This window comes from Echiichthys vipera (assembly GCF_963691815.1).
Source record: "Echiichthys vipera genome assembly, chromosome: 21".
Lineage (NCBI taxonomy): Eukaryota > Metazoa > Chordata > Actinopteri > Perciformes > Trachinidae > Echiichthys > Echiichthys vipera.
In genome coordinates, this window is record NC_139846.1 from 12,270,225 (window position 1) to 12,286,528 (window position 16,304).

Consider the following 16,304-nt stretch of genomic DNA (forward strand, 5'->3'; position numbering starts at 1 on the left):
ATTGACACAGCAGTGACTTACAACAGTGCAGATGTGAGGGAGGATCAAAAAGTTGGGCGACAGATGCTCTAAGCTAATCGCACAGCTGCAGACTGAGCCAAAGCCACTCGCCACTCCAGAGAACTAAACACAAGGTCAGACAGGTCAAACTGCTCAAATGGTGTCATATCCACAGTGGATCTCCGTTTACCCTGCCGCCTGGCAGAATAAACAGGTACCCAATCCATCACAAACACCACAGTGCATATTAAGTAAGATCTAAGTTCAGAAAGTCTGACCAAAGTCTGATCGTTTTTGCGTTTCCATTTGTTTTAACTTTCTCTCATAACATAGGCTTATCATTCACTACTCTTAAATCAAACAATTTCATGTGTTTTCTATTTGAGCAAACACGCTAGAATCCGATTTATAGCAGCCTTCTGTTATCTTGAAAACAGACCAAGGTTTTACGGGCCAAATGTGGTCTGATACCCGTCTTAGGTCCAACTTGGACAGCATCTACAATGCTGTCTCCTGTCTGACAATCTGACAACATTTGAAAGACATGTGTAAAAAAAAAAAATAATAATAAATAAAGCTGTTTGACATGATCGATTTGTGTGAAAAGCTCTTTTTAGTGATTACTAAAAAGTCTGTCACGGATGTAATCATGTAATAAATCACTGCTCCCTGTTATATATCATATGGTCTTTGTAATCAGCAACCGCTTGTATAGATGTTTTCAAGAAGCAAGTCCAACTCTGAAAATAACTTGGGTACCAGACATAAAGCAAAAACAGAATCTGTATGCATGCGCTTTGTGGTTGTCAACAAGGGCGACCACATGCAATGGTAGACAGGTGGTCAAATCTGGTGGCGGGTGGTAACTTCAGGGTTTTCCCAGCTAACTGCGGCTACGTCTTCTTCTACTATTCCTCTGTCCGAGTATGCAAAACTGATATGCTGACAGAAAAGCACCAAAAGAATGCCCCCATCTTGATATCTAGCTTTTGACTGAACAAAAAGAATGACTGCAATTTAAGGTAGCGCTTCCTGTAGCTGTTTTACAATAAGAGCGTTCCAGTGGTTCACCGTCTGTTTCAGAATGCATTTAATTTACACTGATGTTATCTGAACAGCAGCTCACTTCATTACAGCAAATACTATGGTAAGGGAACACCAAAAATGGCAACTTCATTTACATCATTTAAGAAACTCTAGATTATACTTTTTATAAATCAATCCATTTTTTAGTCTACAAAGTGTCCGAAAATTGTGAAAAACAAACATCACAATTTCCAAGATAACCTCTTCAAATTGCTAATTTTGTCCGATCAACAGTCCAAAACAAAACAATATTAATTTAACAATTAAGTAAATCAGAAAAAAACAGCAAATCCTCACATTTGGAACCAAACATGGCTAGTTTTAAACTTAGATAACTGACTATGATAGTGGTGGTGATTTTTCTGTTGATTGAATAATCATCATTTGGATCAATTTAATGGTTTACCTGTGACAGCTCTAGCTAAGACAGCCTCCTCTGTACCTCAGGTCTCGCTGCCCGGCCATGTCTCTGTAGTGACAGTTAGTGTCTGTGTAGGTGTGAGTGTGTGTGTCTGTGTGTCTGTGTGTGTATGTGTGAATGAGTGTATGAACGTATACATATTTGTGTATGTCTCTGTGCATGACTGTGGGGGTGGGAGGGTTGGGTTCTTTTAACTTTCTTCTCCTGATTTTTTTTGTTTCTCTTTTTCTGTACATCTCTGTAAGGCACTTTGCGATACTTTTCTGTATGAAAAGCGCCATTTAAATAAAGGTTGATTTGATTTGAAAAAATAAATAACTGGTGTCCTATGTGCAGTAACAATACCACAGAACAGATAAATAGGCGAGCCTACTTGTGTCATGCACAAGTGGGCTACTACTACTAAATACCAAGCTGATAGAGTGGGCCCATCTTATCTACTGCCAAAGTAGTAGTTGCAGGCCAGTGACAGGACAACCAGTGTTACTATCAGTCATCCACTTCTGTTCTCAAGAGTGCGTACACTGGTCACAACAGTTTCCCATCAGCAAAAGACCACTAATCCAACTCTGGCACGGTTATATTTAATAGTTAAAAAGGCATATGGTTGTGAATACTACTTAGATCAGAGAATACCTTTTCTTCTAGTTAATTAAAATTAGGCGTAACTAACACTGTAAACCACAAACCACAACAACTGCACATCAGTGGTGTAATAGAGATGCAGTTTGCAACTTTGTGATGTTACTATGAAACAACACTGACATAGGTTGACCACATCCTGCAGTCAACAGATGCTGCCACAACCCCTTGTGTCTCTGTAGGAAAAGTGGAGATCTAGTCAAAGAGCACACCCTGTGGCCCGTGTGGTAATACATGATATAATACTAGAGATATGCATGAGGAAGACAGAACAGGAATAGTATTAGTGATCACCAGCATGGATTCCGGTGAATGGCTCTGACTTGATCTACCAGACTAACACCGCAGGTTCTTTGTGACAATAATGTCACAACAACTGGATATAATCTAAACAAGCCTAGGAGAACAATTATGGATCCTTGTCGCTCTGCGCTGCGGGAGCAAAAAGTACCACTGCTCGACAGGATTGCTGAGGCACTGAGACAGAAACAAGATGAGCTCACAGAGGCAGACAGAGTAACCTAATCCCTGTGACAGCCTGCTAAAATCACAGCCTCTGCTGCCTTCTGGAATGTGCTCTGTATGCTTACTGCTCACTCAGCCCCTCTGGCACTGCTGCACTTCCTCCAACTTACACCAAAACTCACATTTTGACCACAGGGTAGGTCTGGCTTAACAATTGGACAGTGCAGGACGGCGGCGGACGGAGGAATATGCGCGTGTGCTCTTTTTTTCAAGTCGCACCACAGCGACTAAAACCCATGAGACTGCATCTCATCCCAGCTGTCCTAGATTCACTCTAAACAAAATAGGAGCAGAGCAGCAAAGGGTCATGGGAGACTTGGCAGGCCAGCTGTGAGACAGGAAGTGTGGACACAAGGGGTGACCGGATGATGGGAACGTGATGCAATCTGACAGTGTGCAGGCTTGACCTATGAGTTCAGATAACTTATCTTTGTATTGATGCATGTAATGTACCTCAGTTAAGAGAGATTAGATACAATTTAAACTTGAACACTGGCGTTGCTGGGAGATAATATGATGTTCCCCATTATAAAAAACTGTATTGTTCCAGTATCATTAAAACTTAATTAAGGACAGGGGCCTCTAGTGTTCTGGGCTATGCATATAGGCTCATGACTGTGTGAAAGCAGTTGGTTATCCGCCCCTCGGGATCCCCCTCAGTAGTTGGGAATGGCCTAAAATAGACCGGGGCTCATGTCCTTTGAGAATTGCCAGAGATCGACTCTCGTAGCAACAACCAACACCAAAAGTTTCAAGCTTTCTTTTAGGGCAACTTGACATCAAAAGGACTGCTCTACGCTCAAAACAAATCTGCAAGGAGCATACACAAATGCCACTGAAATATGTTTTAGAGCAATTAAGCCACAAAATTTAAAAAAAAAAAATTGCACGCAAAATCTATCCTGGCCACTTTGACATACTGTACTGACTAATTATTTAAAAAACAAGAGCAGTATTTATGAATCTTCTAGGGGAATCTCATCTAAATCATATAGGCTAACAAAATATATTTTATTGCTTGTACTGAACTTCATCACACGGACTATTCCTTATTCAAATCCATGGTATCAATCTTTCATCAAGCATTGATTAATTTGACAGTCATACCACTGATCATAGTAGATAAGCCAAATAAACAAGCAAATCTGAAATGTGCTTTCACTTCCCCATTTTTACTTCCTGTTCATTACGATTGCATAGTCTCCAATTCACACAACGTGATGTTGCTGTCTAGCACACAGAGAGATGGCATTTGGTGAACTGACTGCTGGGCTGGAAAACAGGTTGAGATACCTTTTTTGTGTCTCAACTCAACTGGCTTCTTATATGGAGTCATTGCTGAGAAACAAAACAAAAACAAAATCTTCAAATAAATCAGTGATCTTTATCGGCCCTGAAAAGCCTGATCAAAGCACCACTATCATACACCACGACAAATTACATAACCAAAGTGCTTGTAGGAAACATGCTGTAGAACAGGCTAAATTTAGAACTTGTCTTAGACCACTGGATTAGTATTTGCAGAAATAAATAGTGAGTATAAACCAGACTCACCATATCTAATTATTACCTTTCAGGATTTAAACTAAATGAGTTTAGGGCTGCACAGTGAGGAAAATATGTGATAAGGTTGTTAAATATTGTGATAACGATATCACTTGCAATAAATAAACAAAGGCGGCTTGGGTGATGCCCTGCATGTTATCAAGGACAACTTTATGCTTTACGCTTACAGCAATTTCAATGCTGATTGGCTGACATGCAACAGCATCACTGAATTTCCCTGAAAGGTTCAATATTTTCAACCAGCACGTTGGACGCGATAGATGGGAAAATCACGTCCGTCCCAAGTAACGTGCCGGCCGTTGAAATCACGTAGTATGTAGATTGACTTTGTATGCAATTGCTTCTATCGCGTCCGATCTGAAAGCACCTTTTGGGCACACTCACACTTGGCCCAGATGATCTGTGCTTTAGCGTGATTGTCCCCCCCTCCCCCCGGCCTAGGCCCACTTGCACTCACATTACTTTAAACTATCTGGGCCTCAACAAGAATGCTTCATGCTTATAGGTCATCACCCCTCGGAGATTTAGTTTTGTCCAACTGTTCTTGAATATTTTCATCTGACAAAATCTGCAGTAAACGCTCCACCTCAGAACACCGTGATAGTCTCAGGACCGCCGTCAGCGCTCGTGCGTGTGCATCCGTGCTTTACTAAAGCCTGCCTCTCTCAACTAGTACACGGCTAGGAAGCGTGCTGTGCCAAGGCACGGAACAGTTGTACTCACACTGGTCAAACGAAGTAGACTTTAGCCATCATTCGTGCTTGGGCACAGTACAAATGGCACATGTGAGTGCGCCCTTAGCCTACATCATCTCTGTAAGCAAATACACACCAGAACATAATACTTCTGTATCATTCATTTCCTCAGACCCCACCTTCAGATCCACAACCACACCCTTCTAGTTGCCAGTTGTTGTTTTGGGTGGCCTGTTTGCTTATAGCTACCAGGTCCAATGATGGCCACATCCAAGCAATCTGGGATCAAGGGAGCAGCAAAATAACCCTTCTGGTTACCTCACCAGCTCTTGGAGCTTCAGGGGATTTCCCAATGACTAATCCAAGTTTACAAAGAAGGATGATCCTAATGTCAAGTACTGCAGTAAAATATGTTTGTAGGCTGATTTTGTGTGATCTAACACGACTAGTAGCATTGAGGAGTGAGTAAAAGAGATTATATGCTTGGCTATGTAATGTAATAGAGCTGTATACCTTGTTACAACTGCAGCCTTCTGTAAAAAAGCCATTATTGCAGTCAAAAAAGCTGATCATTTGTAAACCGCAAGAAAATAATCCCGTTCAGCCTGTGTCAGAGAGATGAAATGGATACACTGGCTTCCTCTTGTCTTGTCTTCGTACATCCTGGCAAATATGAGCCCTAGGGTGCTGTCACAATAGGACTAAACAAACCACTTGGGACACAAGTCTGGGAGGGCGAGGGCCACGTGTTGGAACTTGTGTATGAGCATCTTGAGAGTGGGAGGCATTTCAGACTGCATGGTGGTGATGCCACAAAAAAATATGGGGTCTGCACAAATTAACACGTTGTTTGATAGGAAAGGAACCAGAAAAACAGACTGTGTTTGTTGAACCTGGGAGTCATTTTAGAATATAGTCATTTTACTTAAAGCCCCTATTTTTACAGTTAGAAAAGGAAGACAGATGACTTGCATGTTATTAGCCCATTTTGAAGGATCATACACAGAAACACTGGGACAAACGGGTTGAAAGCAACACAATGACCAAACCTATCCTACCAGGAAAAACTTCAATCATCATTTTTTTTTTTTTTTAAGTATGTTGCATCTATTCAATAATAATACCAGCAACTCCGGGGTTCCTGCTATGTACATTTTGCAGCAGTGGGCTTTTTGTATCACATCTGGTATCACACTTTTTCTAAAGTCAAATTCAAGCACTTCTCAATCATTTCTAAGAGCATTTATATGTGTTTCTAACATCATAAAGCTGTGGTAAATAACATTCATTTTCAGTACATACAGTAGAGTATATACAATATACTGATTATGGCATCACATTAAATCAGATATTACTGTACTATAAACAACCAAACTTGTGTTTTGTGTTAGGGTTCTACAGAAAGGTGATAAATTAAAGGAACAGTCAAATTTCATGTTTCAAAATGTGGTTTGAATGAATTCCAAGCAATTTTCAAACCTCAAATACACCAAATTAAAATGCTTTCAGTGCTTTCAGGGATTACCTGGAAAGCACAAGTAAGAACCTTGATACTAGCACCCTCCCTCTCACTTGTCTGCAGCGCTCTCTCCCAGGTGGAGTATGGTAGCCTACACTAAACAAACTAAATAGCCTCCAAAATCTTAGAGCAAGCTCGACCAAATCTTTTTTTTATAAATTCAGGAGTTAGAACGACATCAGACATCCGAATAGGCAGTAATAGCAGTGTATGTACTGTAGAGTATACTTTCGTCAATGGAGACATTAACACTTCTAATAATGACACCATTGCTTATTTGTCATGGATACACAAGAAATTCTGTAATAGCAATAAGAGTCAGTGCAGATATTTGTACACACATCCTCATTTTCACACCGACAAACCAACTGAAAGAAAACCCCGAACCATAATGACCTAATGGAGAAAAATACCACTGAAACTGCACATGTCTTTCTTCCTACAATGAGGAAGTCAAATCACTTACTCCAAATGAGAAATGATAGCAAATATTTTAACCGCAGTGCCTAAACCGTAGAGTTTTAACAGAAGTGAGAACAAATGTTTTCACACCAAACACCATCAACTGTTCAGTGCTTGATGACTTTGACTTGCAGAGCTGCTTTATGCTCTACTTGATAAAAAAAAGTGCACTTGCCGTTCCTTTTTTCAGCAGGTGACCTTGGTTAACGCATAGAAAGTACCTTTGTTATTGACTGTTCAAACATGCCTATATACATGAGCAGTCAACGGAGAGCATGTCAGACAAGAAAAAGACAAAATTGTAAAAAAAAAAAAATGAGGAAATGGAAGCGAGCATATGCAATAACGGAGATAATGGAGATAACGTGAGAGAAGAGAGACCGATTAACAGAAAAATCCCCCCTCATTTCTCAATTTCAATAGAAATCTAAAGCCTATTAATACATTAGATTTCTGGGTTTGTCATTTGACCAGGGAAATTTTCAACCACATTAGATTTTTTGGCTATCACAAAAATGCGCAGTTGGTATTTTTCTCTAGGCTGTGAGGACAGACTTCGCTGCTTGAGGCCACTGAGAGCACATAGCAGGCACTGAGAGAGAGGCAAGGGCAGGAAAAGAAGCTCATCATTGCATATCCCGAAGATTATAGTGTCGTGACATTCAAACAAGGCATTGTTAGAGGGTATCTGAGTCAACGGGGGCTATAAATAGGACACGTACGAAATAAACAGGGCCACATCGCTGCAATATCAACGCGCACAGCGGAACAGCTTTAGTTCAGGGGGAGACCTCGATCCTTAACGTGATGGGCACAAATGTTCTCCATGGGTCTCCTAATAGCCATTTCCACATGTTGGCCTCAACGCTCAAGAGAAATACAACATTAGCCTTCGAGGAAATCATGCTGGTAAGCAGTTCTTCACCATTTTTCTCCCTGCTTATCCTCCCTCTGACTCCCACTGGGAACAGAGCTACAGCAGACCAAATGTCTCTCTCCCCCTCTCACCTCCCTGGAACCTTAATGAGAGACTGTGAAGAGGTCTGTCAGTGTGACAATAATTACAGAAACTATACTATTCAGCAGCTGCAAAAACCCCCTGTGGCATTTGGAAAGACACATGCTACCCCTTTAAATCACTCGCATCCAACTACCCGCATATCTCCAAATGAATATCTGTGAGATAGTATGAGCCATATTAATCTGCTGATGGTTTCACAGTACTGTTGAACAAGTTTCGTAACAGGCCACACAAACATAAGGCACAGGCTTGCCAACAATTATACAGCCTTATCAGCCATTGTGCTACTGAAGCATGACATTTAGTCAGGCTTTTGTTGTGTGAGGTAGAAACAACGTTTGGAGATAAAGAGAGGGAGCAATTATCTTAAATCTTGCCCCAAACAAAAATAGTTTCACTTACACAGTACATGCGTGTCCAATTACTGGTCTCCCAAGGTAAATGCAAGCTAACATTTTCCTACTAGTATGCAGTTGACTAAGCAGTCGTTTTGGTCTACGTCAACTAAGATTTCTTCAGTCAAGAAGTCATTTTTTGAGGCTTTTTCCGTGCTTAATGACTTATTTCCGAAACACTCACTTTGAATTTGAATCATGCAAAAGTGGTGCTTTTAGCTGACTGAGAATTTCTTTAAATCGAAGTTGGCCCTAGTAAAAATACACCACTCATTCTGTGGTGCCACCTTCTCCAATGTGAAGACAAACTGATTTCTGTGCTTTATACACGATTTTTAAAAGAATATATTTTCCGTTTGTGACAAGATCTGAAGACCTCGCCTTGGACTCTGGGAAACTGACAGACAGGTTTAACCATTTATTTACATTTATAATTATCTATTATTCAATGCATCTACGAAAAGCCATGTTAGTAGGCAAATGAGAGGTGACAGACTGACTACAGTAACCTTTCTGTGTGTACAATCACAGCTAACTGGCTGTTTAACACAAGATCAGGGAATCAAAAGTCAATGTTAGGGAATGCATTCATCGGGACCATGACAAAGCTGGGTCAAATCACTGCACAACTTAAAACTTAAGCATTAATTAACCTAACATATATGTTAAAAAGGTCCTATATTATATATAAATACTGTGAGAGATTAACAGAGAAATGCACACAGCCCTTATAAACAAGCCGTTAGGACTTCTGTACGCTTGTGATGTCACAACTATACTATAGGTAGAAGGTGTTGCTACAGTCATCCCCCGGCTGCAATAGGGGGTGCAGAGACACCGAAAGCACAGATGTGGAAGACTCATAAACACTGACCAATCAGAGCAGACTGGGCTTTTTTAGGAGGGTGTCTTAAAGAGACAGGCGCTAAAACGGAGGGTTTCAGTGGGACAGTGGATCCAGGCATATTCAGACAGGCAGTATGGGGGGAAATAATGTGGTTTTTTAACATTGAAGCATTTCCATATGTCCCAGTAGAAACACAAAACACAAGTAGGAACCTGAAAATGAGCATGATATGGGACCTTTAAGCAACAGCGCAAAATGAATGCAGTCAATTAGAAGAAGCAATTTGCACTGTAACGCGTTTACTGTGGCTACCGTTCAGGGGTCCTCTCCGTTTTTCACCCTAAAATGAAAAGCGTTAACGTGTAAGTGTAGCCACATTCAGAGGTCGGGCAGCAGTTTTTTTTTTTATCTGAGCTTTCATCTTTATGTGAACTTAAGCTTGACAAGCTATCTAACTTGGCTACCGTTAACCTGGCTAAGAAAACACATCCCTAAAGATGCTTTTAACGGTTACAAATATCTCGGTTAGAGCCAAACTAACCGCTAGAGCCAGCTTGGGTAAACCGTTCGTTGGCCGTGTTGGCAAGGCGACAGACTGGTTTTGTCTGTGTTAACGGTTAGCCGTTAGCCGACGTCACTTAAAACGTTACTCGGTGGAGCTAGCCTGTAGCTCTCGTGAGAAACGTTAGTGCGGTGGCCAGGATCAGATAGCGTCGCCGCCAGTGGCAGCACAGATTCATACCGTGTCTTACCTTGATTGCTGGTAGCCACCTCTTCTTATCTCCTGAGAGAAATACTCAATGCCCAGAATCCTCGCTCGCAGCCAGTTACGTCCCCCCGCTCCCAACAAGCTACAAGCCTAGCTGATGAGCCGCCGCTGTGCCCCGTTGGAATAGCATTTCTATATCAAAGCATGTCATTGCTCAGTTAGCACAGCTAGGCTATCTAGCAGCAGTCTCACAAGCTGTTCACACTGCAGGTTCCCGCCCACTCGCATCCAATTGGCTGCAGAGGATTCGACTCCGTGTTGATTGGACCGCGGCCCTGTCAGTCAATCACACTGCAGCTGCTGGTGTTTTGCGTTCCTGTGAGCATCCATCATGATATTCGCCTTGTGAGGCCTAAATGTCCAAATAATCACTACTCTAAAAGAAACATATGTATGGAGAGATGTATTACAGATATAACCTATTAATTTACATGTTTGTGTTGCCTATAAATTTGGCTCAAGTGTAGATGTAGCCCACTGGAGGCCTTTAAAGCACTAAGTGGTAGGTGTCATCCTCCGTAATTTAGTGAAAGTGATCATTTGCCCTTTTTTTAAAATCTATTTTTAATTGATAAAGAAAGGTAAAAGTATAGAAATGACAAGTCAGCTCACATCAAAAGTAAATTGCAACTTATTTTTCTAATTTATGAAAGCTTAAATGTTCATCTGGCAATATGCTGCCTGTACGTGAAGTATGGCCTTATATGAGGAATAGATATATTTTCTAGTTGGAAAGTCTTGTTAGCCAAGTTTTATCGAGTCTTTCATTAAAGAAAAAAGCCCTGTCATCTGTACTGTGCGGCACAAATACAGACACTCGCAAACATACACAATAAGTCATCATCAAATTCCATTCAGGCCCCTCCTGGGAAATGATACTTCTAATAAACACGTCTCTGTGGTGAAGAGGGTTGCAGAGTAATTTGGAAGGTTGTGCAGCTCACTGCAGGATGCAATCTGTTTCCTGCTCAAACAGATGGGCCTCCTCTGCATGTATTCTGCTTTCTACACCCAAAATTCCATCTCAAAACAAGACTATGATACAACTTATAATGGAGACTAAACCCACTTTATCTCAGTTTATTTACCTTTTGTAAAAATATGAAATAATCTTAAACTATTGAGCATATCATTTTCTAAGAAAGTATGCCATGACAGACAAAATGTGTTTACAAAATAAGAAACAGTTTGATAATATGTGTTTATGGTAGCCAGCTTTTGCTTGTAAATTAAGTGAGCTTGTAATTTATTCCCCTTTTATCAGCTGTGGCATCACTGATTATATATTGTCATCAAACAGAATTATTTCAGCAACACCTCTTCTGTGTGTGTGGTGAATCATACATTTATACTTTATCAGATCATAAATTTGTCCAGTCACTAAATAAATGGATTGCAAGAAGTGTGTCATGCCACTTGTTTCACATACTTTGATGTAATAACTGCTGTAAATGATTAACCACTGGATATATAGGAATTGCCCTCATGATTTACTGTAATAAAGTATTCAGCTTACTCTGACTGAGTAATGGAATGGATTATGAATGCCACCTGCTGGGCTCTTAGTGAAACAGCCACATTGTGTACATTTTGAACCACGACATGTCCTCTTTCATCTGCTGTGCATCATCATTATGTCTTTATTTCATTCCATAACTGTTGCTTCGCCTCTGGGAAAGAAGCACAGAGACAGGCAGCCTCGGCTTGGTTCTCTCTACGCAGAGAAAGGAAACAGGGCTGGCGAGCCACTGAATTGTCCTGTGCAGAAAAAGCAGATGATCTCATGTTTGTTAAGGGACTTTAATTCAATAAAGTGCACCTGCCTCTGGGTATTAGTTTGATGTGCGTCTGAAAGTACACAGAAGCAGCGCCCAGGGAGGTAATCACTGGTGTAAAATATAAATGTGAGGATTGAAAGTAAGAAAGCAGTGAAAGGTATAGTCTGGCACAAAACATTACTGGGAGCAAATATGGAATAATGCAGATTGCTAGTTTTCTGGTGCACAAAATAAGGTTTGATCTCCCATATAATATCCACCCCGGTTCATATGCTGTTTCCTCTATAATGGCTTTTTACTTGAAGAAATTACAAGGTGAGCAGCAGAGCACGAAAAGCAATACCAGTTATTTTATGAAACGTGGGTAGTATTCATTTTTATTCTTTCATTCCTTGTATGAATGATTTCTTGGCTGACATTTACACAGTGTGACATCTGTGGCAGTGTGACAACAGAGGGATACACCACACCTTGTTGATGTTATTATTATAAAAGATGCATATCATGGAAATGATCATCTTACACTGCCACTCACAAGATCAGATTCAATATGGTTTCAAATGTTGGCGCAAAAGCAATCACAAAAATGAAATTGACACGTCTTTTTTTTTGTTGTTGTTGACATTTTGGTCTTTCACACAACTTGACATCAAAGCAGTACTATCAGGGGGACGTAGCCACCATATTACATTTGTCTTTTATTTCACACACAAATATTAAGACATTAGTTACACAACTGGCACCCTTCCAACAACACAACAATACAAAATCATCAGATGAAAATCCAGACATTCTTTAAATTGCACAACCAAGCAACATTGTAAACAAATAGACTGACATATCAAAACTCATTTGATGGGCGAGTCTAGGATCTCTTGATAATCCTGCCGCATGGCCTTGCTCACCCTGTACAGCTTGACTCCTGTCAGGGTGAACACACTGATCATGATGACCAGGCCTCCGATGACGTCATAGATGGACGGGATCATCCTCAGAACAATAAGCTGAAGGAACATGGCCACCACGATCTCTAGGTGCTGCACTGTACTAACTAAGGCTGGATGAAACTTGTTTAGGGCATAGTAAACTCCGAGGAACGCCACAGTGGAGCACGTACAGATCCCGATTAAATAGCCCCAGGTCTCCCCGTCCAGAGGGATGATGGGCTCCTGCATGATAAACATGGTGGAGGCCCCCCACACTGTGCCCGTCCAGCCGAAGGTAAAGAGTGCCGTCCACATGCTGACGCGCTCCTTAATGGCTCTGTAGACGATCATGGAGAGGGCAGCGGTCAAGCCGGCCATCACTGTCATTGTGTAGCCAAAGGCCTCCTTCCAAAACCCCAGCCTGGACTTCTCCTCATCTGCGATGTTTGGAAACATGACCAGGCACAGACCGAACACGCTTCCCACCACTGTGACCACATCTGTGTAGCCCAGCCTCTCATCCAGCAACAGGAAGGCCAGTATTGCACTGAAGACCGTGGTGGAAGCCCGCCACATGAGGGTGCCATTACTGGGCGGTACTATAGCAAAAGAGGTGTAGGCGCAGGTGATTGAGATTACATTGCACACACCGTAGAAGAAGAGACGCAAACGGTAGCCCTTAGGGCCAAAGGGGGCCTCCTGGTAATAGAAGACCACCAGGATGGACAGCACTTGGATCACAGAACGGATAAAGAGCAGCTCGAGGGAGGGCACTTTAGAGCGGTCGGCTGCTAAACGAGTGATCAGTGCCACACAACCATGAGCCACCGCTGCCCCAAACAAGGCCATCCAGGTCACCCTCGAGGCCAACACATTTGCCTCTCCGAAGCTGGCCAGCTGGCCCCCAACCCCCTTGTCTTTTTGCACACTTGGCTGCTTAGGCTGGGTCTCCATGGTTCCAAACAAAGTCCTGCTACCTTTGCTGTCCGACACCAGTCTCTTTTCCACATTAGCTTCTGCGAAGGCGCCAAACTCCTCAAAAGAGGGTGCATCATCATACCCTTCATCTCCAGGCTGGGGGAAGTGTGTGGCATATTTCACTGTCACTGTGTTTGGGTGAATCTTAACACGCTTCTTTGATCCGTACTGCAGCGACGATGAAGATACATCCATGTTTCACTTATATGTCAGATGGGGTAATCTGAAAAAGGAAATAAAAATCATTCATCATTCAATCATTTTGTGCTTTGGTCTGATTTCATTTCCCTAACCAGTCAAAACAGAGCTTTTCAAAAACAGAGGGAAAATGTTTGCATAATTCCCAACTTATTTTCTTACCCCCCCCCCCCCCACACACACACACACACACACACATTCACATTGACACGTATACAAAATACACACGTGCTGCTGACACACAGTCACACACTTGCATGCACATAGATAAAATACACACTTGCTGTATCACCCCTATCTTGCTTACCTTTTTACTCTTTCTAGGCGCACACTTGCGTTGTGTGACTTCTATATATATCCCATGGGAGCTCATATAAACCAAGCAGCAAACACTGAGGCTGATGCAGTGTGATGGGGATGAGATTACATAACAGGAAACCACAGAGGGGACAATACATGAATGTGGGCCACTTGTGACGTGAATGGAGTTGCACACCATGAATTAACAAACCCTGGTACAAGGAGTGTTAATGTTAATGTGTCAATGTGTTAATGTTATGTGTGAAAGGGTTAAATTAATAGTGTGAATGGTCTTTTCAGTCATGAGATCTTTTTTTGAATGCTTCCAATAAACAGCGAGATTTGTTTTAAGGGTGAGATTACCAAACGTTGCAAACTCAATAAATGATATTAAAAAGAAAAGACAAGGGATTAGCATCAAATACTATTGTTACTAATAAATATTTTAAATATTTTATTATTGCTTCATTCATTCTTTCAATCCCTTAATACAGCATGAATCAAAACCACAAGGGGGCAGATAGATACTCTTATTTGCCTTCTCTCCTCTTAGACGCGATGGCTCATCCTTATGCATGATTAACCTACACTATAACTATAAAATAATAATAAACGAAGGTAATGTAATGTTAGCTCGATGGATGCTGAATGAAAATAAAACATTTGATCTTTTTTGAGTGTGAAGAGAAACCTCAAATCAATGCTGTGAGCACTTGCAGCCAATTTAACAACGGCTTAATATCTTTGGCAGAAAAAAAGAAGATTTTTTTTAGAAATTCGACAAAGAAAAATCATAATTTCTCCTTTGGATTTAAAAAACTTTGGTTTATAAATAAATGCAAGATCGTGTCAAGTGAATTATTTAAAGCCTAATTTATGTTAAAATCGTTATCAATTGATATTTTTAGGACGGTCCTGTATGAGGCGTTTGCGCGGCGAGTATTCATTTAGAGCAGCAAGAAAAACCTAATATCGTCTTACCTTTTCTTCCTTGGATAGTTCCTGTTGGTGCGTTAACCCGGGTTTTTATCATAAAAGAAGACCTCGTTTGATTTCTTGATCCTTACATTTGGTCAACTGCCATTTCCCCATCCTCCCCTCCGAGCGGAGCGCCTCTTGAAGATGCGTGCGTGCTGCTTATTTGTTCTCCGCGCCGTCGATGGACGCTGCTTCTGCTGCTGTTGAAGCTGAAGCTGCTGTTGCTGAGGGCGATGATGATGATGATGATGATGATGATGACGGTGGTGGTGGTGGTGGTGATGATGGAGAAGAAGCTGAAGCGGCCGGGGGGAGAGAAGCAACTGTCACTGTCACAGCAGCCAGGGGTTTCTCCTCCTCATCCTCCTCCCCGAGACTGCGTCCCACCTAGAGCCGCTCATTCGTCATCTCTCAGAAGGGCATAGGGATGTGCGTCGGTCAGTCATCATCACCGTGGTCATAAGAATACATCCACTTTAAGAGGAAGATTTGATTTGAATTATACTGGGATGAAGCAAACAAAAGCTTCTGTCTCTCCTCTTCAACATGCATCAGCTTAATTGTAGCCTACTTTATAACTAGGTCTAATTATCATGAATAAAGGGGGGGGGGGTTACCCCTTGCTACTATGTCTTATCTGCAACATCTTTACTTGGCCCTAGGGCTGCAACTTACAATCATTTCCATTGGGACTAATTTCTCGATTCTTTTCTCGATGAATCCTTTGTTTGGTATAGTGTCAGAAAAATGGTGAAAAATGACATCAGCATTCCCCAAAGCCAAAGACGACGTTCTTAAATGCCTTGTTTCGTCCACAACTCAAAGATATTCAGTTTACTGTCATAAAGGAGGAAAGAAACCAGAAAATAGTCACATTTATGGAGCTGGAATCAGAGAATTTAGACTACTTTCTATATAAAAAAAACGCTCTAATCGATTAATTGATTATCAAAATAATTGGCGATTAACTTAAAAGTTGAAAACCAATTGATTAATCAACTAATCTTTGCGACTCTATTTGGCCCACATCTGTAATGACGAACTTGACAATTTATTTTATATGGTGTTGCAGCTTGAAGTGACTTGGACCATTATCCTCTCTAGGATCCTCCCATTTGCTCCAAGAAGCCTCTCATGAGACTGTGGGCTCTCCCTTGTGTTTGACAACTTGTTCCTAAACAGCTGCCTGTCTTTGGGG

General features: G+C 41.4%; 2 protein-coding genes across 2 annotated transcripts in view; both read right to left on the reverse strand.

Moving 5' to 3' along the window:
• nck1b (NCK adaptor protein 1b) overlaps positions 1–10,058 on the reverse strand; it is a 28,027-nt gene extending 17,969 nt beyond the window's left edge. Inside the window, exon 1 of the mRNA XM_083936531.1 lies at positions 9,932–10,058. The gene's annotated coding sequence lies outside the window, so the exon portion shown is untranslated. The remainder of the gene's footprint in view (positions 1–9,931) is intronic.
• Positions 10,059–12,574: 2,516 nt separating this feature from the next.
• Positions 12,575–15,250, reverse strand: slc35g2b (solute carrier family 35 member G2b; the record flags this gene model as incomplete). Its single annotated transcript, XM_083936431.1, has 2 exons — positions 15,110–15,250; positions 12,575–13,853 (listed from the first exon to the last, which is right to left on the reverse strand). The coding sequence occupies exon 2, from the start codon at positions 13,823–13,825 to the stop codon at positions 12,575–12,577; it is 1,251 nt and encodes a 416-aa protein (XP_083792557.1). The 5' UTR covers positions 13,826–13,853; positions 15,110–15,250.
• Positions 15,251–16,304: the final 1,054 nt, after the last annotated feature.